This window comes from Myxocyprinus asiaticus, chromosome 10 (assembly GCF_019703515.2).
Source record: "Myxocyprinus asiaticus isolate MX2 ecotype Aquarium Trade chromosome 10, UBuf_Myxa_2, whole genome shotgun sequence".
In the NCBI taxonomy this organism is placed as follows: Eukaryota; Metazoa; Chordata; class Actinopteri; order Cypriniformes; family Catostomidae; genus Myxocyprinus; species Myxocyprinus asiaticus.
In genome coordinates this window covers 18,235,618-18,259,833 of record NC_059353.1, presented here as the reverse complement: position 1 = coordinate 18,259,833, position 24,216 = coordinate 18,235,618, and the positions used below count along the sequence as shown (strand labels likewise).

Genomic DNA, 24,216 nt, shown 5'->3' with positions numbered 1-24,216 from the left:
GTCCTGTATGGGAGTCTGCTGTGTGTGAGAGTGTGCTGACGTAGAGGTGGGCTGGCAGAGAGTAAAGTGGAGTAGGCTGAGTGCCATCAAGATAAAGCAAAAATCAGAAGACCTGAAGACAGTTGATAGCTCAGTCTGAGTACTGATGTATTCATGTGTGTCCTCTGTCGTATGAAATCTCAGTGGATCCTGACAGCGTATCTTCAGATGTTCATTCATTCCTCTTTAAACTGAAAGCACAATCATTAAAGGAAACCGAGAAGCGTCTAAAGCACCTGATTGAAACTATCCGTTTAATGAATGAGGGATCACGACATCGCTCTGCACTCTCCAGCATCATTTCATTTTCCATCAGATTTGGAGGATCTGAACCGGATCGCAGCAGTACAGCTGTGTGCGCACTGCACGGATCTTCTTTTCCATAAGCAGAAGAGTTGTGATAGAGTTTTGCAGACGAGCACCAGCACTATGGATTACTTTTTATTTCGACTCTTCAATTTATTGGCATTGGCGTCGCTGCTAGTTCAAAGGTAAGAACTTGCTGAGTTGTTATGTCTGTTAAGTTATGTGTTTTGTGATAATTTGTAACTTTTCAGCATGTTTCATTAATGTATGCATGTACGCACTAAATAATATTCAGAATTGCATTATAGTATGTGTGTGATATGGCATGTTCTGTTTTCATGGATTCGAACGAAAATGTTTTTAAAGCGCAATTTAGAAGCTCGTGTTATTGTTTCCAATATTTTTGGAAACGTGGTGCAAAGTGAAGTTATGATGTTCTTTGAAAATGTTTCAATAATGTATATTGATTCTAAAGTGCAGTAAGGTGGGCTCCTTTATTCAGTTGTAATATATTGTAATATTATCATATTAAATTATTACTTCATCAGAGGTTCATTTAATATCAATGAGAACTGTTATAGTTTGTATGTATTTTCCTTTAGTTTGTACTATCAATTACTGTAAAAAAAAAAAAAAAAAAAAAAAAAAAGTGGTAACCTACAACTGATGTAGATTCAGTGATATTCAATATGTCTGACTGAATAAAACTAGTTAATTTAGATGTTACAACATAAAGAACTTTTTTAGGTTAACTTTTTTCCCCCCAGTGTATACTGTACTGTTACTCTGTACAGTTTGACCAGTTTGAAGCTTACTTTGCCCAAACATATAGTTTCACATAACTATTATGGAAAGGAACTTTTTATCTGCCATTTGTCAAGTAAACTCATTTGTAATCATTTCAAACCAAATCTTTATAAAACAGATTTTTATACTACATGTATATGTTATCTATTTCCGGCACATGGAGTATTTTGTATTAGTCATGAACTCCTGAGCGCTCCTTATGTCACTATAATGTGTCACAGCAGTTTTGCCTGACGCAGTAATGAGGTATCTTTGTGCATAAAATCTTATCTAGATGTTAAAGCACCTTTCAAATACAACATCTGAGGAACACATATTCAAACACATAGTCTACAATATTTATAACTTTCTTCAGCATCTTTACATGGAGATTAATTTGGGTTGGCCATTTGATAAGGTTCCGTTTTCTCTTCTAGGGCAGATTCAAATGATATCCTGGGACTAAAGATCCCCTTTGACCCTATTCTCAATGCCAACACGGTGTGCTTGACTCTTCCTGGCCTGACAAAGAAACAGCTGGATGTGTGTATGAGACATCCAGATGTGACAGCCTCTGCCATACAGGGCATCCAGATCGCCATTCACGAGTGCCAGCATCAGTTCAGAGGACATCGCTGGAACTGCTCCAGCCTGGAGACAAGGAACAAGATTCCATACGAGAGTGTTGTCTTCAGCAGGGGTAAGCAACAAAATCAACCTAAACTAGGTTAAACAGAAAGTAAACAAATGGACTTTTGGTGTGTTGCCATTTTGAGAGATGTAAAGGTGTTTTTTGGAGAATTGTTGTGGCCCATTCTAGGTGCAGAATGAGGAAAATTGGATTTCAAAATAAGATAATAATAATAATTGGTATATGTACTTAATTATGTAATTGCTCAATTTGCTTCGATTTTGTAGTGTGAAAGGCAGAAACTCCAATTGGTAAATACATGCTTCAAGTCTGTATAGTGGAAACGCAATAAATGTTTGATAGCAGGAAAGCTCCTTCAGCAATTGTCATATCTCTTAGAGACTGATTGAAAGTATCCTGCATGAGGGGTTCCCTGGCCAGCTAATGCTTTTTACTCTCTGCCAGTGCAAGTGCTGTGAATTTGCTTTCAGCATTTTCCCAACCTGCAGTGGCAAAAGCATAAACCTGTTTAGTTAGTTTCTGTAACCCAAAGTGACAGTTTCGTCCAATCTTTAATTCATTTTCCCACTTCCTCCACCATCAGCGCAGCCGGGCATGCATCCACTTTAAATTATTTGTTAGATTGATTTGTTCCAGGTCTTTCATTGGCTTGGAAGGAAATCTAAAACAGCATTTCCATGTCCGTGCCTTCTGGCTGCACCTAAGTGCCGTTTGCCCTCCATAGAATCATGACAGGATAGCACGAAAAAAATAATAATAAAAAAACTCAACTAGTGTTGTGTTTGTGTGCACATGTGTGTATTTTTTCATGTAAGTCTCCTCTGCTTCAGTGTGTGTGTTACTGTGGGTGGGTGGGTTAATATGTGTGAGTTCCTGTGTGTTTTGAAATGATCAGTTGAACATCATTCAGCTATCTCAGATCTTTTGCTCCAAGCAACTCTGCCATCAGCAAGTATTTTTGTGAAATGCAGCAAATTCCAGACCTTGACTGGTTCACACCTGATTTAAGTCTTATGGGCTTATTAGTCATTTGTAAAAGCTAAAGATGGACAAAACAGGACACAGAGGTGAGGCGAGGCTGCATTTTCAGACCTAACAAGACAAGTCCCAATCTGCATTAAACACAATTTTAAAGGGTTAGACAAGGGGTCATGGCCAGTTTAAAACTTGTTCAAACTTGGAACTTTGTGTTTCAATTGAAGAATCAGTTACAATTAACCAAAGGTCTTTAGTGGTCACAAGCATGCATACGATTTCAGACAGTAAATGATGCGGAAGTCACAGGATTTAATAGTTTTTCATATATGTTTTCATATATCTTTTACATTTACCAGCCTGACAACAACTGTTGTTGTTGTTGTTTGGGATGATTTAAATAGCAAAATAGGAATTTTATATGTATACTTTACAAGGCTTTTTTCATGCTGAAGTAGTGCCCTTTGATTTTAGCAGGCACAAGGAACTATAAACTATTTAGCCTTTAGTGGGCTCTTTCATGTTGCTAAGCGTGGCCTTCTTTAATTCCCCATCTGTACCTAAAAGTGACTCAGGGTAGTCGGCTTTTATGAGACCTCAGTTTATTATTGTTTGAGGCCATTAGCTCTCAACAAGGCTATAGCACATACAAGCACCTCTGGAAACTGTCTTTACCCTAGAAACCCTGGAGAGAGAAAAACACAGTAGGCCTAATTAAATATTCTTATAGAGCAACATAGCTTGCTACTGCTAGTCTACTATGTGACTATAGGCTCTCCTGCGTTCAAATCTATTTGCCGAAGAATTTAAAAAAAATCTTTTTTGAAAGCCTTAAAGTCTGACTTTGCCACACTTCACTTCCAATAAAGAGCGCTGTGGATGAGAGCTGAAATCCAGAAAAGTGGAGCCGAGCAGCATGTGATTAGCGCAGATCAAACGACTGCTAACAGTAGCCAGGTTAATTGCAGCCACGTTTTAGAGCTTAGCGCAGAGCCTGTTTACAGATGAGCATGTCTGTGCTTAACCACATTAGCCAGAGCTCTCCACACCTTCTCTGTTGTTCCTGCATGTGCATGCATTTCCTGCTGAAAAACTAGTATAGCTGGTCATTAGCATACTGTATGTTGTGTTTTGAATGCTGGTCCACAGTATGGGATGCTGGTGTTTTGGTGTCCCAACAAGGCTTTTTGACTAGCTTAACCAGCAAGACTTCCTCAGAAATACCATACTGGTAATAAACAGCATTACCAGAAATACCATACTGGTATGCATTTCCCATACAACAATGTAGCTAGATGTAACTGCTTAACCACCGTAGTATGATGCATCGTTAGAGAAATGAACTAGCTAGTCACATAGTAATATGTCACAGATCAAGAAAAAGAGTAATAACTTCTGTGGAAATCGAATGGATGTCAAATTCTTGACTCTTTAATGGAATACAGTAGAATGCACTGCATGGTAGGGTGCAACAGGGCTAAAGGTGCCCTTTTCTGGTCCCATAGTGTATGACCACACTTACAAAAATCGAGAGTTCATGGCAAATTTGCCGCAAACTTGTGGCAAATTGTCCATTGTTGCCAAAGATTTTCTGCAGGTTCACCACTTCCGGTGAAGAACTGAAAGTTTCTGACAAACATTTGCGATGAATCAGAAAATCATTTGCATGTGAAAATAATGATTGGCAAATTTGCAGCATACTTGTGGAAAGTTTGCAGCTAGTTTTTTTGTAAGGACACTGAAAAGAATAAGAAAAAGTCTAATTTATTTTTATCGAATATTGATGAAGCTACACAATAAGTGTGAAAAGAAATTATTAAAAAACTTTTTTGATTAAAAATAATTTAAATAAAAAGGCGGAAAGGGTGACCTATTTATTGTTGTGCACCTGTTGCTCAAGAGTAATATCTGTTTAAGCCCACTTTTTATACAAGTCATGTGGTAAAGACAAGTGACTAACAATGACGTGGATACAGCAATTTTTAAAGATTGAACGGCACGTGCTTTTGGAGGAGGTAGAAAATCATAAACAACAGCTATTCTCAAAGTTTAGAAATACTGTCACGAATGCTGACAAGAAAAATCTGGGCAGATATTGCTAAAAAAAATGGAAACTAACAAGAAATTATGCTTCTAACCACAAGTGGATAGCTGTAAACACACCACTGGTTGACCACGTTTTTCATGGCTGTGCTGCTTCTCCAGCTAGACCAGCACCAAATCAACATAAACCAGCCTAGACCAGCATGAAAACTTCTTGCTGATTAAACTGGTCTTTTCAGCAGGGTTTAGTAGATGCCTAAGCTCTGCTCTGTGTTAAGCAGATTAGTTGTTTTTAGTGCCCTGGGGTCTCTCTCTCTCTCTCTCTCTGCTTGTTGTGTTGAGGAATATACTGCTCCTGCTGTCAGTGCTATGCGAGCATCAGGGCACTTGTGGTTTCTCTTGTGCTGAGCTTGATAGCGATCTCCTGCACAATGCACAGAGAGAATAAATCCTGGGCAAAGTGGGCAGTGGATGGAAAATATTTCTGAATAATCCCTTTTATTGTCTCATTGGCAGGTTTCAGAGAAAGTGCATTTGCGTATGCCATTGCGGCGGCTGGCGTGGTGCATGCTGTGTCCAATGCCTGCGCTATGGGCAAACTGAAGGCCTGTGGCTGTGATGAGAAACGGCGAGGGGACGAGGAGGCGTTCAGGGTGAAACTCAACCGTCTGCAGCTGGAGGCCATCAACCGTGGTAAAGGGATGGTACACGGGGTGATGGAACACTTCCCTGCTGATACTCTTGGCCCCCAGGACTCCTGGGAATGGGGCGGTTGCAGTCCCAATGTGGAGTTCGGTGAACGCTTCTCCAAGGACTTCCTTGACTCCCGTGAGATGTACAGGGACATTCACTCCAGGATGAGACTTCATAACAACAAAGTTGGCAGGCAGGTGAGAGACGGCGTTATGTTCGCAGTGTTAACTGCTAACTGTGTGTGATGTGGAGTGGGTGGGTGACACTAAGCCTGAATGAATCATCAGAGTGTTGGATTACATTTCCAGAGAGTGCAGAGCAGATCGACTTACTCTCCCTTTTGAGGTGTGTTAAAAAGTGCTGTTCAAAGACAAGCGCTTCTTTTCTACCGAGGTACTATAACCGTGTCACATGTACTAAAGGAGACAATAGCAGCTGAGTATCTTTTGATGTTCCTAGAAGCTACAGATTTTCTCTGAGCAGAGGCTAAACTTTAAGGGATGCTTCATGTGGCAGCTGCACTCTTAAAAAACTTTGTCCCTGAAAGTTTTCCAAGCTTAACATTTTTGTTTGTACATTTCCCGTGTTTGTGATTTTCGGTATTTAAAAAGAGAGGCCCTGGCATCGTGAGAGGTTTGTTGAACTTTTTGCCTGAGCTCCTGCCTGCGCACAAACGTATGCGTTGGTGTCCCGTCTATGCTCAATTAGTGCTCTCATGAATCTTTTCTGTTATTCAGGCAACAGCATCTACCCCCTGAACCACCTACCAACAGCAAAATACTTAAATGAGCAATAACTTAACTCTAGCAAAAGAAAATATATGCTTCTCTGAAACGTGTTATCTTTGGATTTGGGAATGTTTAAAAGTCATTTAAGCTTTATCAAAATATGCCTTCCCTAGTGTTGCCTTTGATCAGTGACTCCCTCCTGGTGACATTGTGTAATGTAAGGGATCGGGGTGCTGTTTCTTTGCCCATGTTGGACTAATTGGATAATAAGTGGCAGATTAGTGGAACTGTAGAGTAGTTAAGGAAAATGTATTGAGAGGAATATCGAGACATGGTAGAGGACAATTACTGAATGACCCTAATGAACTTTATGAGTCATTACTTATTACTTCCTAAAGAACAAAACCTTGCACTACTGTTGTGCAAAATTAAATGTGTACATTAATAAACATAAATGGATTGTTATTTGTAGTATAGAGTACTAGTCAGTTGTTTGGATACAGCTACTCATATAAAAATAATAGTAAAGTCATCAAAATGATAAATTAACACAAATGGAACAAATAATGTCAAAATGCTCTCTCATATTTTAGCTTCTTCAAAGTAGCCATAATTTTTCTTGATAACAGCTTTACACACTCTGGGCATTCTCTCAGCCAACTTCATGAGGTATCCACCTGGAATGTTTTTTTTTTTTTTTTTTTTAACTGTATTGAAGGAGTTCTCATGTTTGTTGGACACTAGTTGGCTACATTTGCTTTATCCTCCAGTCAAAGTTGCCCATTTAAAAAGCATTTTAACTTAAATATTACATTTATAAAGAAGTCTATACATAGGCACAATATATATTTGTCAGCAACACTAATTTTAAGCATTTAAGCATAAGTCTTTAGTTAAAAGTTTTTTTTATTTATTTATTTTTTATCTTGAGAAACATACTGTATATTCAGTCAGATGTGTCCAAAATTTTTACTGGTACTATACAGGGTTCGACATTATCGCTTGTCCACTTGTCCATTTGTCTGGAACAAGTGGATTTTTGAAGGGGAATGTGAAAGAGAATTTTACTTGCCCGACCGGACAAGATAAAATTGTAATTTTATGATTAAAATGTCAATAACAAAAAAAATAACCAGCTATATTTGTGATAGCCTAGGCCTGTGTCACTTATTAGAAAGTTCATATTCTTATTCTGCTGTTGAAAATAATCCAGAATGTGTAATTTTATAATTCACTAGTGATCTAGTAACAGCTGTGCCCTGTTTGATTGACAGGCAGCGCATGTGTATATGCTGAACATGCTTGCGCTAATGCGCACCTGAATGGTCAAATACATTTCAAAATTCCGCCAAAATGCCCGTCTTGTACCTGCTGCAGTATTCTATTGTAATGTAATGTATTAAAATCATACAGTATAGACCAGTAGTAGTTTTAGGTTGCATTTCATTCTGAATGTTTACTTGAATACTTGATAGCCTACTGCTGTTAAAAACTTTAAAGCTGTTGTGGCGAGCAGGGTGGGGCCGAGCGGCGTCGGGGCAGAGCAAAGCCAGGAAGATAAGTGGTGAACAAGTTCCACCTGTGCGCCACACCAGTCTCACGTTCCAGTGAGGGGCCTTGAGAGTATTTAAGGAGAGGAGACAGCAGCAGATAGGGAGAGAGAGACGCACAGGTCTGTGTGTTTTTGTGTTCGACGTGTCTGCGGGGAAGCAGCACGTGGAGTTGTTTTATGTTATGTTTAAGTGAGAATAAATGTCTACGTGTTTTGTCAAGCCGGTCCCAGCTTCCTCCTTCCCATGCATTCCTTGAACCCCGTTGCATTGGTGCTGAAACCCGAGAAGGAGGAAGGATGCGCTGTCGTGGAGTCCTCGTCGCTGCCATCCGCCATGGAACGGAGGAGCCCGCTGCCGTCCACCAGGAGTCAGTGCAGCTGAGGAACAGTTGACAGCATGTCTGGGGCCTGTGAGCCTATCTTTCTCTCCTCTCTCTCTGCTCTCTCCTCTCTCTCTCTCTCCATCCTCCCTCCCCCTCATCCTGTTCCCACTCCCAGGCATGTGTGGGTCGGACCCGGAGACCATCCTGATGCAGCAACGCTCCCTCACTAGAAATGGGGGAGGGGGGGAGTAAGTCACAGGCTGGAGAATTCCCGAGAGTTCGAGAGTTTGGAAATGAGGGTATGTGGCGAGCAGGGTGGGGCTGAGCGGTGTCTGGGCAGAGTGAGGCCGGGAAGATAAGTAGTGAATGAGTTCCACCTGTGCGCCATACCAGTCTTGCGTTCCAGTGAGGGTGGTGGGAGTATTTAAGGAGAAGAGACGGCAGCAGATGGGGAGAGAGAGACGCACAGAGCTATAATAATAATAATAATAAAATGTTATTTTCTATAGCGCCTTTAAAAGTTGCATCTCAAAGCACTTTACAAAACAAAAAGAAAAATACATTGAAATACAAAAAAGAAAAAGAAAACATGCAATCAGAACAATTTAAAAAGAATACAATAATAATCACATAATAATCACAGAAAAGCAACCCTAAAAAAGTGAGTTTTAAGAGAAGATTTAAAAATACTAAAAGATTCAGCATGTCTAACCTCAGAGGGAAGAGAGTTCCACAGTTTTGGAGCAAAAGAAGAGGAGGCATAACCTCAGTCTTGTCACTGTTGAGACAAAAAAAATTTAGAGACATCCATTTTTTTATCTCAGTAATACATTGTGCAAGAAAGGTGACAGCCACACAATCACCAGGTTTTGAATGGATGTAAATCTGGGTGTCATCTGCATAAAAATGATAATTAAGACCAAGAGATCTTAAGAGTTGACCAAGGGGAAACATGTAGATGCTAAAAAGTAAGGGGCCCTGAGGAACACCACATTTAACCAAACCAACTTTCGACCTACATCCACCCAAGGAAACAAACTGCCGACAATTTGAGAGATAAGACTTGAACCAGTTTAATACAGTATCAGTAACACCAAAAACTGTCTCAAGACAAGTGAGTAAAAGAGAATGATCTACAGTGTCAAAAGCGGCACTGAGATCAAGAAGGATAAGAATTGAAAGACAGTCAGAGTCCGAAGCTATTAACAAGTCATTTGTGACCTTAACTAATGCCGTTTCAGTGCTGTGGAGTTTGCGAAAGCCAGATTGAAGGGGCTCAAAAAGATTGTTTACAGTGAGATGAGTGTATAATTGAGAAGCCACAATTTGTTCTAAAATTTTTGCAAGGAAGGGAAGATTAGAAATGGGACGAAAGTTGTTAAGATTGTCCAAGTCCAAGTTAGTCTTTTTAGGTACAGGGGTTACAGCAGCATTTTTAAATGCTGCTGGCACAACACCAGTGCACAGGGAGTCATTTATTATACTCAAGACAACAGGACACAAAGAGGCGAAACATGATTTAAACAAACAAGTTGGAATAGGATCAACTATGGAAGTGGTAGCTTTCATTTGTGATACCTCATTACCAAGAGAAACCAGGTCAAGTGAGGAGAAATTTGAGAAAGAGGTGCCAGAGAAATAAGGATACTAAAAGGAGAAGCAGATGAGACAGGTGTATAAAGAATGCATTTACGTGCATTGTCAATCTTGGTGCTGAAAAAATCAAGAAATCTATTACAAAGGTGAGTTAAAGCAGGCAAAATAGAGGAACTATTACATTTGAGCAATTTGTTAATGGTATGAAAAAGTTGTCTGCGATTTCTTTGATTATTGACAATTATCTGAGAAAAATAATGGGACCTGGCGGATGCAATTTCTGCCTTATATTCATGCAAGTGGTTTTTCCAGGCCTGGTGATGTACGTTCAGGCCAGAGAGACGCCACCTTCGCTCCATTTTGCGACAAGCTGCCTTGATAGAGCGCAGCACATTAACATTAAATTTTTGTATTGTGATAATGTATAGCAACAACATGGTTAAAAAGTAGATCTCATTCCATAACTATGAGCATCCTTGCTGTTAATGGTGGCGATGGAGGCTTTTCTTTATTTGACTACCATATGTAACATAACATAATTATCATATGACAATAGCCTCCTCCCCTACCCAGTGCAGTTTACATTTCTGTCACAGAGAATTGAGTTGATTGCATAGGTACTCTATTAGTTTGGGCATCGGTCATAATTTTAGAAAAATATACAAAATAAACTCTGACATGTTACTTGAGCATGTAACTTAAATGTCCCTTTTTCTCTCCGGACAAGTAACTTTTTTTACTCTGACAAGTGAATGACCAATTTACTTGTCCGGAGGACAAGCACATGACAATGCTTAATGTCAAGCCCTGCTCTATATACAGTACTGTGCAAAAGTTTTAGGCACTTGGGAAACATTTTGCATAGTGAGGACATCTTCAAAAATAATGCCATAAACAGTTTTCATTTATCAATTAACGTCACACAAAGTCCAGTCATAAAAAAATGCTAAATTAATATTTGGTGTCTTTGCCTTCAAAACAGCACCAATTTTCCTAGGTACACCTGGACACAGTTTTTCTTGGTTGTTGGCAGATAGGATGTTCCAAGCTTCTTGAAGAATTTGCCAGTTCTTTTATCTGTTTAGGCTGTTTTAATTGATTCTGTCTCATCATGTAATCCCAGACTGACTAAGTGGTCACTGGGCTCTGTGGGGGCCATGCCATCTGTTGAAGGGCTCCCTGTTCTTCTGTTCTATTCTGTTTGCTAAAGGAATGTTCATGAGTCTAATGTGTATATTTACTATTGACACACTAAAGCTGAAGATATAAATAACCATCTTAAGACAAATGTTTTTGTGAAACATAATATGTTCCTAAGACTTTTGTACAGTACTGTATACAGTATACATATATATCTTTGTTTATGATCACGCAAGGAGTTATGATGTAACAATGCCTCTTCCATTCCTTTAATTTTACTCTTTCTCCTCCTCTTACTCTTATATACTACTACTACACTTACTCCTCATTTTCTTTACCACTTCTACTATTTTTCCTTCTGCTATCCCTATGTACTACTACTCTTACCCCTACTATAAGAGCTTAACTATGGCTTCTGGCACCAATATGAACCTTTTGACCTTCTTTTGACATTTCTGCTCCTCACATGATCACAGCTCATCAGCTGTGTGTTCTATACGTGGGTGGTAAGATATCATTGTGGATTAATCTGTGGTCACTCTTTATCGGTATGGTACAGAGCTGAAGTGTAAATGACTACGATAAGCTCAGATGAGCCATCAATGGCTGGTTCACATGGAGATTGTTCATTGTTTGCTGCTTCCTCCTCTCCAATTTGTCTCTGTATCTATCAATCAGTTTATTTCTGGTTCCCTTGATTATTTAGACAAAACAAACTTTGTCAGTCCCCCAAAAAAGTAGCAGATGATGTTTGCCATCTGAAGTGCTCTTGGTAATTCTCATGTTTACCTCTCTGTCCATTGCTTGCTCTACACTGTAAAACCTAGTAACCCACTATTGTTACCTTAAGGAGCTGTTTCTACTTGATCTAACTCTAAAAATAAATGTTGTCAGTTTAACTTACTGTATTCAGGTTGATTAAGTCATGTTAAAATATATTTTTGAATTGAACCAAACCAGCTAATTTAGATGTTACCACATGAAATGCATTTTAACATTTTTCTCAGTGTACACAGTGAAATGTTCTTTCAGATAACCTTTAAAAATGTGTTTGATGTGGTAACATTTAAATTAAATGGTTTTATTCAAGTCCAAAATGTTATTTCATCTGGCTAAATCAACCTGAATACATTAGGTGACACCAAGGAACCAAAGTGACACATTTTTATAGGTTAGATCAAGTAGAAATAGGGTTATCACCTTTTTTAGTGTAGCATAAAACTCTAGCACATTAAAAGCCTCTTTGAGGTTGTTCTAGAGACCGTAGATTTGGTATATTTCCTTATTCTATGTTGTTGATCGAAACTGTCACAGTTTCATGGTTTTTATTATAATTATCATTGCAGTTTTAAATTTAATTGGCAAAAGCCTCATATTCATTGGCAAAAGCCTCACATTCGTGCACTTCAAAGGATCCTTATTGTCATCAATTTCTAAACAGATTAATTGTTATTTATATTGGATGATCTATAAAAGATGCTGGAAGTTCAGGATTTTTGTCTGAGAAGCTTGATTATGAGGTGTGGTGTTTGATCAAGCTGCCAGCGAGGGTGTGATGGTAGAGAGAGATGTTATTGTACAGGAATATTTCTTCTGCTTCTGCCAATAAGCCTATCTGGCATATAACCCTGACTGTCAGACAAAAAAAAAAAAAAAAAAAAAAAAATAGAAAGGAAACTTTGCAACTACCGAAATATGTTAGTGTTGGCATGTTTTCTCAAGTTCATTTCAGTGAGAAGACAACAGCATATTATTCATATTCCATCTCTAATTAAACTCACTGTCTTGTGTCCCTTTTATTGGCAGCTAAGTGATGTTACAGTGATCCTGGCTTTATATGGCGAAGATTGTATATGCAAGACCAAAGACAGCTCTTATGGTGCAGGTTTGGGGATGAGACCCAATACTAGCTCACCTCCCTGCCTCCCTCCCAGGGAGGAATGAAGTGACTTTATTGGGATGCACATGTCACCTCATGCCCACCCTCTGGTTCTCACGACATTCAGTCTTGTTAAAAGCTCTAATTAGTGGCTGCTGGCTATATGGAAACAGATGTTTAAAGCCAGCAAAGATTTTAGACATCAAACAGAGCGGGAAGTAGAAAGACATTCGCCCTTCCTTCCCCAAATACAACTTTTAAACAGTCTGTCACTGGCGAGGGCAACACTGGGGAAAAAAGGAAATTGCATGTAGAGAATCGATTTAATTGTATTGTTTTAGTATTCGCCATCCACTGCTGCTGGGCACATCATGTGGACAGGCAGGGCATAAAGAACAGGGCATGTTTTATTTTTGCAGTAATTGCCAATTACATGGCAACATCTAGTAGGGTTGTAAATTAAATTTTTTTGCATGTTTTCATTGGAGCTCCTGCTGCTCAATGAAGACTGGCTGGAAACTACTTTTAGAGCAAGTCAAGCAAAGGGCAAGAGACAGTACAGAAGCACAATGTTTTGACCTTAAAATATTAGTAACACTAATTCCTCTCCTCTTCTATGTTACATTATATATAATTTTTGTGTGTGTGTGTGTGTGTGTGTGTGTGTGTTATAAACATATTCAATTGAAAACAGATTACAGTTTGGTCACACATCTATCAGTCTTTAAGGAAGACGTGTGTTGGGACATTGAGGTTTTGATGGAACGCCTCCTCGGTAACATCAAAGGAATAGAGCAATTCTCATTCAGCAATTCATCAAGAGCTATTAGATGGAGGATCATGTTGTCTGCCACCCTGTCATCATTCTGTCCAGACCTTATGTGGACTCTCCACTTATACCATAACAGTGTACTTCAGTCTAACTACTGCAAATTAAAGTGTTCCACAAATGATCATCAACTGGGTATGTTGTCCTGGGCCTTTTGATGAGGAGTGTCCACTGAGATCCTATATGGTGTAGCCTACTCATTGAGGAGAGGGGGAGAGGAAGCCCAGTTTCATTTATTCTCTAATGATATTCTTAAGTAAATAAAGTTTCAGAGAACAGAAAGTGGTAACAGTAATAATGGCTCAATAGTATAAAATTTTATATAGATTTATTCAACCTTGTTTCATAGAATGAACGTTACTACAACTACATTTTTGCAAACTAACTTCTACATGCTGCGTTCTATGCTTAGTCACAGTTTCCTGGTGAAATGAACACTAGAGGCGCTACATCAACTGTGCGTTTTATTCACTTTCACACAAATCACGACTTTCACAATCACCATCAAAACACTTTTACTCAAACGCATCATTTGAAAAACGATTAACGCTTATAATACAGACTCACATGTAATGTAATGACGTGGTTGCTTCAAAAAAATTGCATTTCATTTTTCGTTTTGTTTTTAGACACTCTCGGTTTGGTTTAGGCCTTGGTTAAGTGTAAGGATGCCTGTTTGGATCTACCTCTCATTGGAATTTTGATCACTATTGGTTAGGTTTAGGTTAAAGTTTTAGGTTAGTGAGGTTTTGCTCATTAAAACATCCATATTCCATTGATTCACCTTCAAAGCCTCATCTGACTCCGACACCATTTCACTTGCTTTTGGCGCCCCCCGTTGGAGATTTCACTGGGAAACTCAGCCAAATGTGTAATAAGGCATGTAATTTTGTTTTGCATATATATATATATATATATATATATATATATATATATATATATATATATATATATAAAATTGAGACCAGTCTGGATTTATTCAAAATTATTGGATATTAATGTAAATATTTGTTTAGTTAAATATCATATTTGCATCTAGTGGAGGAAAAAGCATAATGTTAGTATCTTAATGAGGGGCTTTACATCCACAACTGTTTTGCTGTATTCTGCCTGTGGTCCAAATGTGCTACCAATGTGTTTTTGCTTGATCTCAGTCTGGTGCCAGTTTATGGGAAAGTCTGTCTCACTTTTCTTCAATTAAAGTGGCCCAGATGTGCCTCTCAATTTGCTCTCCACCAATGAAATTACAGCACACCCTTCAAAACACATCCACTGCATGTCTGAAAAGAAAATGTGCAAATTTATAGGTCCTAATACAGTATGTTTTGCTTGCAGACCCATTTATAGTGGCTTCTGCTGTGTTACTGTAACTTTTGGACCCACACATGTTGCTGTACACATATTATGTTGTGTACTGCATCTCACTGTGCACCACAGTTTTAAGATGGTGTGTCAAGTTTAAAAAAGCCAAACTTAAAAAAAATAATAAAAAAAAACACGACTCTAGACTCTTGCATTCGGTTCCATTGCTTTCATTCAGTTGCCGCATCCTGTGTGTGTATGCCCCCTAATACTCTCTAAACAGATTGTTGATGAGCATTGTTATTTCTCTGGACTGATAGTCACTGTGTACAACCTTGGGAAAGAAAAAATGAAAAAATGAGATTTCTTTAATGTCTCAATTGTTTCCCCTAGACACTGAAGTTAAGAGGAGAACAAATGGAGACAATTGATTAAATCTCCTACCTCTCAAGATTTATTTATTTTTTCCTGGGAAACCCCCAGTAATGTCACACCTACCTATGTCCTCTAGAGTTTCCGAAGAGATCTCAAAATGTCTCAAACTGTGCTCAGAAATTGTCAAGATACCAGCGTTTGCAATCAAAATTCATTTCTCATCAAATTATTTCAAGACCAAATTATTTGTGTTATGCTGTCCACATTAATTTGACTATATTCTTTCATGTGAATTTTAGGAAACATATCTGACACAAAGTGGATTATTTAAATGAAACATAACTGAGAACTCCATTAAGTCTCCTGAACTATGAAAGAGCAACCTATGAGTTATAAAATTTTCCTCAGGCATTATCTGTGTACAGTTGTTATCCCAACTCTAACCAATTAGACTTTGAGGAACCACCCATTATGCCATTAGCGTATTTTTAAGCTGTAGAAATATCACACAATGGACCCTTTTCACATTTCTAGGTTAGGGTTAGGGAATGCAGAAGTAAACTATAGCAGGGTGAATTTCTAAAGCAGTGAACGGAAGACCACAGCTAATTTTATTTATTTTATTTAATTAATAAATTTTATTTATTTAATTGAGGAAGATGGATTACAGCATTCAGAACTTCTGAATCAGAAGAGAGAAAGATGCCAAATTTACTGTCACTCCCTCAGCAGCTGTTTAGAAACCCCACTGCAAGCAGTTTGGACTAGTTAATATTAGGCTTGGGATCGATGCTTTTTTCACGCATTTTGCGATGAGATTTTCCAGATGATTATCAATATTTATCTGGATTTTTTTTTTAGATATAAATAGGGCTACCCATTGCACAACAGTCTTTTCAAACATATTTCTCAGCACAGCTTTGGTAAGTGTGAGTGGCAGGGTAAATTAAAGGGGGTCGCACACCGGACGCATGTGGTGGATAACATGGTGGGTTATAGAATTCAAAACTATTATTTTCTATGAAGGTACATACACAGCTCGGGCTCGCCATCTCTGGAGGCTGCTCAAAAATTGCCAGCGCCACAAAGTGTAACTTGCATAGTTTTCCATTAAATTTGACACAACTCATTATCAAAGGACAAATATTATTTCCTCTAGCCATCAGTGGATGATCTATTGTGTATATGTATCTTTCATATGGCCTACAAAATGTATTTTCAGTTACAAGAATGTCTTTTTTGGTTTGACAGCTTGAATGAAACCTGTTCAAAGCTACATACAGAGATATTGCATAGTAGTTTATAATCGTTCAGTTTTCTAATTGTTCAGTTTTATACATTAACCTACAAACTCATTAATGTCACTTTCATTCTTGAAGAAGTACAAAAACCTTTTTAATTTTTGTGTGCATGTGTCCTGTGCAAGGAGCTCTAAAACACCGGTCCTGTGTTGTGATACCTGTGCCTTGCAACCTGCTTCATTAAATGTTATATAACCCTCTTCTTGTGGTCTCCAAAAGCTATTACGGCAGACATTAAACAGAAGCCCAACTGAGTGAATTGGAAAGCATGCAAATTAGGCTTATAATTTAAATGTCGGCTACTGTTAATATATCGATGCCTCAAAAATATATCGATAAAATAACATGCTAATCAATAATCGATATATTGATATTTTATGACATGCTTAGTTATTATTATTATTATTATTATTATTATTATTATTATTATTTAATTAATTAATACCAGAGTAATATAATGCAAAGAATAATGTTATATTACACTAAATAATTAAACATTTTGCTAAATTTATACTGCAAAATAAGGCAGAAATGTGTCATCACAGTCTGTGGAAAAGGGTCCATTATTATACAGTATATATCATGTTATCATGATTGATGCTGTCCCTACCAAGCACTTGTGCCCATCCCTATTCTATTAAAGGTTTAAATGTTGGATTTGTTATTTGATGAAACATGATTTCATGCTATTACACTCTAAATTTATGTGCCTCAACTTATGAACCACATTTCTTTATTCCTATAAAAACTGTAGGAATCATTAAATGAAACTAATGTGCTGCTGATAAAGCCTATTGTTTTATTGAGTCTCATCCTGTGCAAGCAGGGCAGTAAAGACAGGTGACAGGATTCACTTTAAAAGATGTTAATCTGTCTATGGAAGACACAGGAGCGAGCTCTGCTCCCTGCATATCACCCATAGCTCCTTATTCTAGATGGCCTGCCAGGCTTAAGTCAAATTATCCTGTTGTCACTTATGCTGGGCAGCATCTTCCAAGAGAGCACTTCCTGTATCTTTTACACTTCCTCCACTGCTGCACACCCACTCCTGCCCTTAGGTGCTGCCGAGTCCAGGCAGAGGAGGAAGGAGAACAATCAGGCCCCGCAATTTTCCATCACATCACTGTATCTCCCTCAGCATGGGCCACACATGGCAAGAGCAGACAGGTCCACTTCCTAACTGCTGGAGGTGAGAGATTTAAATACCCGTCAGGTCTTCAAAGTGAAAGTATTTGATATCCTTATTTGTCTGGACCCACATCGCATCAACCCTCAGGGGCAAAAACTGATTCAGCTTACTTTTGGAAGGCTTCGGTCTCTTGAAACGATTGTGTTGATTATCCTGACCATGAAAACGATTGTGTTGATTATCCGGACCATAAAAACACCAGAAAAAGTATTTGCGGTTCTTTAAAAAGTATTAAAATATTTAAAATCACTTTTTAAAATGGAGGACCATAAAAGATCTTTATAATATAAGTATTATTAAATGATATAAATATTATTTGCTGAGGTCTTTTGGGGACGAAAAGACAGGAGACACTTCTAATAATGAGAAATAAATATGATTAAATAGTATTTATATATAAATATATTATTAAACATATTTACATTATTAAATATAAATATTATTAAATATATATTGTTCCCTATCTGTCACTCACTCGACGTTGTGTCGATGTAGTGACACTAGGGGTCACTCTTGGGAGCCCGAACACCTCTGGTCTTTGATAAAAGGCCAATGAAAATTGATGAGTTGTATTTGCATACCACTCCCCCAAACATACGGGTATAAAAGGAGCTGGTATGCAACCACTCATTCTGATTTTCTCTTCGGAGCCGAACGGTTGATGCTCACTGAGCTGAATTCCCACAGCTGTTCATTCACCTCTGCTGGATCTGACGGCGCATTTCAGCAGCTTCTACCCCCCGCACTGGTGCACTGCAGAGAACATCCCTGGGCACTTCGGCAGAAATAAAAGAGTATATTTAAAAAAAAAAGAGTATATTTCTCTAAAAGAGTGGCACATACGGAACGTCTTTTTAAAGTCCGTTTTTGTGTGTTATTCCTGGTTGCGCTCGTTATCTCACCTTCTGACGGTCACGATCACTGTCTTTCGTGTCTGGGCGCTGCCCACACGGAGACAGCATTCGTGGATGGGTCATTTACTTATTGCGAGAACATGTCCATGGCAACGATGCGGTCGTGGCTTGCCTTTGTAAAAAATCAAGCCACCCCAGCGTCTCCCCACCCCGGTCCTTCTACCCATGGGTATGAAGCCAGCGCGGCCAGTGCTGGGGGCGATTTGGGGACCCCAATGGGACCACCTCCACCGGGTATCCCCCCACGGACCTCCCATTCCCCAGCACGCTCGTCTGCCCCGATCAGGCTTCCGGATGAGTCCGCCAGCTCATCTCATGGCGAGTTCGACCTCTTATTCGGAGCCCGCGAAGGTGATGAGCTCTCGAGTGCAGCATCGGAGAGCGGGCTCGTCCAGTCGGATGCAGAAGCCTAAGCTGGGCTCCTCCCCTCGGGTGTGGTCGCCCAGTCACAGGCTGACGTGGAGATGAAGGACATGCTTTCCCGGGCAGCCGCGAGCGTCAGGCTAGAGTGGAACCCTCCACACTCCCCTGAACCCTCGCGGCTCGATGATTGGTTCCTGGGCTCACGCTCACAGCCACGCCACACCCCAGTTCTTTTCTTCCCGGAAGTGCACAAGGAGCTGACAAGGTTGTGGGAGGCACCTTTTACTGCCCGGTCCCGATCTTTCAGCTCCCCCACCCTCACCCTTGATGGTGGGGTGGCCAAGGGCTATTCGGTGATCCCCCGGTGGATAAGGCGCTCGTGGTGCACCTACGCTTGCAGAGCACCGCCACCTGGCGTGGGCACCCAAAGCTCCCGTCAAAGGCCTGTAGGTTTACGTCGTCCCTGACGGCCAAATCCTAAGGTGCTGCTGGACAAGCCTCCTCCGCCCTGCAGACCATGGCTCTCCTGCAAGTCCACCAAGCCAAGGTGCAAAGGAACTGCACGAGGGTAGTTCCACCCCAGGATTGATGCAGGAGCTGCGCTGGGTGACGAAGGTCATGGCGCGGTCTTTCGGGCGGGCGATGTCCACCTTGGTGGTCCAGGAGCACCACCTTTGGCTCAACCTGGTCGAGATGGGAGAGGCCGACAAGGCATGGTTCCTTGGCACCCCCATTTCCCAGGTTGGCCTGTTCGGCCACACCATTGAGGACTTTGAACAGCAGTTCTCGGTGGTAAAGCAGCAGACGGAGGCTATCTGGCACATCCTGCCCCAATGTGGCTCAAGATCCTGCACCACAACTGCTCGTCACCAAGGGCACCCCCCTGCGGTGACTGCACCAGCCCCACCACAGCCCACCCCTGCGGCCCGGCCCTGGCGCAGGAAGCAGACGCCACCCGTCTCACAGCTGGCCGCCAAGAAACTGTGAAAGGCTTCGAAGCGCCCCTGAGACAGGCGACCAAGGGACGACGAAACCCGCTGCTCTGGAGCTGGTAAGCAGACCACTCCATCCCCCGGTGGAGGGCCGGGAGGAGAATCTTTTGTTACCTTTTCATTTAATTTCGCCGCATGCCCAAGTGGCTGCAGTACCCAAGAGTTCAGCAAGAGCAGTTTCCTTGTTCCTTGGGTCACATACCCGGTGCGCACGGCTGTCATCACGACCACCGTCCACCATTCCATTTTGGCAGGTTTGGCGCTCCAGCAGCGGTCTCCCCGCCCCTGCGTGCCTAGCTGTGGCACAAATCTGCCCCTGATTTGACGGCCTCCACGGGTCACGAGGACAAGCCTCTTCCACCCCCGTCCCAGGCTGTTCCGGGGGTGTTTAAAAGGAGCCATGTAAGTGCTTCGATGTCCCTGAACTCAGCAAAGCCACGACACGGTGTGGCACCTTAGGCTCTGCCCCGCCGCGAGGTCCCACCCGCCGGTACATCCGACGAGATTGTCCCCTTGGTCCCCCTCGCCCGGAGCTTGGACGCGTGGCTTGTGCTTTCCAACCCGTTGCGATGGCTGGTCTGGACCGTCTGACTTGGCTACGCGATTCAGTTTGCCAGGTGTCCGCCCATGTTCAGTGGCGTCCACTTCACCTCGGTGAAGGGCGATATGCTGCTACCTTTCGTGTGGAAATCATTACCCACCTATGGAAGGGTGCGATAGAGGCTGTCCCTCCGGCCGAGATGAAGAAGGGGTTTTACAGCCCCTACTTCATTGTACCCAAGAAAGGCGGTGGGATGCAGCCAATCTTGGACCTGTGAGTACTGAACTGGGCCTTACACAGACTCCTGTTCAAGATGCTGATGCAAAAACACATTCTAGCGAGCATCCGGCATCAAGATTGGTTCGTGGCGGTAGACCTGAAGGACGCGTACTTCCATGTCTTGATTCTACCTCGACACAGACCCTTCCTGTAGTTTACATTCGAGGGTCGGGCGTATCAGTACAAGGTCCTCCCTTTCGGCCTGTCCTTGTCCCCTCGCATCTTCACGAAGGTCTCAGAGGCAGCCCTTGCCCCGTTAAGGGATGTGGGCATTCACATCCTCAACTGTCTCGATGATTGGCTGATCCTATCTCACTCTCGGGATATGTTGTGTGCACACAGGGACCTGGTGCTCTCGCACCTCAGCCAACTAGGGCTTCAGGTCGACTGGGGAAAGAGCAAGCTCCTCCCGGTTCAGAGCATCTCTTTTCTCAGCTTGGAGATGGACTCAGTCTCGATGATGGCGTGCCTCATGAACGAGAGCACACAGTCGGTGCTGACCTGTTTGAAGGTGTTCACATTCGAGGAGACAGAAGACAGCAGTTCCGCTGAAACTGTTTCAGAGGCTCCTGGGGCATATGGTATCCTCAGCGGTGGCCACTCTGCTCGGTTGATGCATATGCGACCACCTCAGCACTGGCTCTAGACTCGAGTCCCGAGATGGGCATGGTGCCGTGGGACACATCACGTGGCCATCATGCCGGTCTGCCATCGCCTCTTCAGCCCTTGGACTGACCTCACATTTCTACGGGCAGGCGTTCCCCTAGAGCAGGTCTCCAGGCACGTCGTGGTTACGACAGACTCCTCCAAAATGGGCTGGGGCATTCTATGCAACGGGCACGCAGCCACCGGCTCCTGGACATGCCCGCGGCTGCGTTGGCACATCAACTGCCTCGAGTTGTTGGCAATTCTGCTCGCTCTGCGGAGGTTTCGGCCATTGATCCAGGGCAAGCATGTGTAATTTCGGACAGACAACATGGCAACAATGGCACACATCAAATGTCAAGGCAGTTTACGCTCCCGTAGTATGTCACAACTCACCCGCCATCTTCTCCTCTGGAGTCAGCAGCACCTCAAGTTGCTGTGAGCCACTCACATCCCGGGCATCCTCAACACTGCAGCGGACGCGCTGTCATCCCTCCGCCCTCTTAAAGTCCGTCCAGCTGATTTGGAGTCGATTCGAGCAGGCACAGGTAGACCTGTTCGCTTCCCAAGATTCCTCCCACTGACCGCTCTGGTACGCCCTGACCGAGGCACCTCTCGGTATAGATGTGTTGGCACACAGCTGGCCCCCTGGACTACGCAAATATGCATTTCCCCCAGTGAGCCTAATTGCACAGACCCTGTGCAAGGTCAGGAAGGACGAGGAGCAGGTCGTCCTGGTAGCACCCTACTGGCCCCCCCAGACATGGTTCTCAGACCTCACGCTCCTCGCGACAGCTCCCCCCCCGACGAATTCCCCTGAGAAAGGACCTTCTTTCTCAGGGTCGGGGCACCATCTGGCTCCCGTGACCAGACCTCAGGAATCTCCATGTCTGGCCCCTGGACGGGATGCGGAAGACTTAAGTGGCCTACCACCCACGGTGGTAGACACGATTACTCAGGCTAGGGCCCCCTCTACGAGGCGCCTGTATGCCTTGAAGTGGCGTCTGTTTGCTAAGTGGTGTTCTTCCCGACGCAAAGACCCCCAGAGATGCGCAATGGGATCGGTGCTTTCCTTCCTGCAGGAGAGGTTGGAAGGGCGGCTATCCCCCTCCACCTTGAAGGTGTATGTAGCCGCTATAATGGCACACCATGACACAGTGGACAGTAAGTCCTTAGGGAAGCTATTTGGATCACACGCAGAGCTTTAGAGTCTCTGAGCAGCTCTTTGTCTGCTTTGGTGGACAGCGGAAAGGAAGCGCTGTCTCCAAGCAGAGGATCACCCACTGGCTCATTGACACCATAACAATGGCATATCACGCCCAGGACGTGCCGCCCCCGGCAGGGCTATGAGCCCATTCTACCAGGAGTGTGGCAGCCTCCTGGGCCTTGACCAGTGGGGCCTCTCTAAAAGACATTTGCAGAGCAGTGGGCTGGGAAACACCCAACACTTTTGCGAGGTTCTTCAAAATCCGGGTGGAACCTGTTTCGTCCCGTGTAGTGGCAGGCACAAGCAGGTAAGTCCAGGACAGCTGGCCGGGTGTATCGCTTGCGCATAGCGCCTTTCACCTCCCCTGAGCTGAAGACGTGCACTGTTAACTCCCAGTAGTGTTCACAAACTGTGTTCCCTGGATGACTTCCTCCGAGCCCTGTGGCAGACGAGTTTGCGGAGAAACTCACTGCCAGCTCAGTACATGTGCTAACTAAGCCCTGTACTGGAGTTGGTGCTCCGCATGTGTTGGTTCCCCATAGGTAACCCCATGCGACGAATATCTTCTGCTAATACGTTTCCCTGTTGGTTAACTGCGTCTTCCTTGGGCAGAGGCCCCTCTGCCCCAGTCACGTTTGTAGAAACTCCTCCCCCGTAGGGTAGGTCCTACCATGGGACTTCTCCACATGACATACTTCCGACAAAGCTCGGCAAGACCATGTGACGTATTTCCACTCAAAATACCCCCCTCTCTCTCCTGACGTAGACCTGGTGGCCCCAGTCGGTTAACTTTTTTTTTGGGGAGAGGAGAAAAAGAGGATAAGAGGCCATGACTGGGCTAGCCTGTCTCTATTTTTTGGGCAGTCGACTTGTCCCCAAAGGGCCGTTCGCCACTCATAACAGCGTTGAGGGAGGTTACGTGTCGGCCTGGTGCGCTGGCTATGAGGCACACAGTGGTCTGCCCATCACACACTGCCAGTTCACGTAACACAGTTCAGCCAGTTGTGGCATTTTGTATAGGGACCCCTAGTGTCACTAAATCGACACGTCGAGTGAGTGACAGATAGGGAACGTCCTGGTTACTTGCGTAACCTCCGTTCCCTGATGGAGTGAACGAGACATTGTGTCCCTCCTGCCACAACGCTGGACTACCCGCTGAAATGGCCGGGACCTTGTCTCGGCTCCTCAGCACAAAGTGGTTGCATATCAGATCCTTTTATTCCTGTATGTTCGGGGGAGTGGTATGCAAATACCACTCGCCAATTTTCATTGGCCTTTTATCAAAGACCAGAGGTGTTTGGGGTTCCCAAGAGTGACCCCTAGTGTCACTACATCGACACAACATCTCGTTCCCTCCATCAGGGAACGGAGGTTACGCAAGTAACCGGGACGTTTATAAATATTGTTATTTTAACAATAACTAGATTTTAACTAGATTTTTATTTTATTTTAGTTATTGGATTAAATGTTTTTACTGTAATCTACTTTGCAGAAAAATATGTTTAGTTCAAATTATGATATCTTTTAAAACATTACCCCTTTAAGCCATCTCAGAATATAAAATATT

The 24,216-nt window shown here is 42.4% G+C and overlaps 1 protein-coding gene across 1 annotated transcript in view; it reads left to right on the top strand.

Annotated features, from left to right (window-relative positions):
- LOC127447192 (protein Wnt-10a-like) overlaps positions 1–24,216 on the top strand; it is a 34,227-nt gene continuing 10,011 nt past the window's right edge. Inside the window, exons 1-3 of the mRNA XM_051708843.1 lie at positions 1–530; positions 1,569–1,831; positions 5,318–5,691. Of these exons, the coding sequence (XP_051564803.1) occupies positions 301–530; positions 1,569–1,831; positions 5,318–5,691 (867 nt within the window). The 5' untranslated portion in view covers positions 1–300. The remainder of the gene's footprint in view (positions 531–1,568; positions 1,832–5,317; positions 5,692–24,216) is intronic.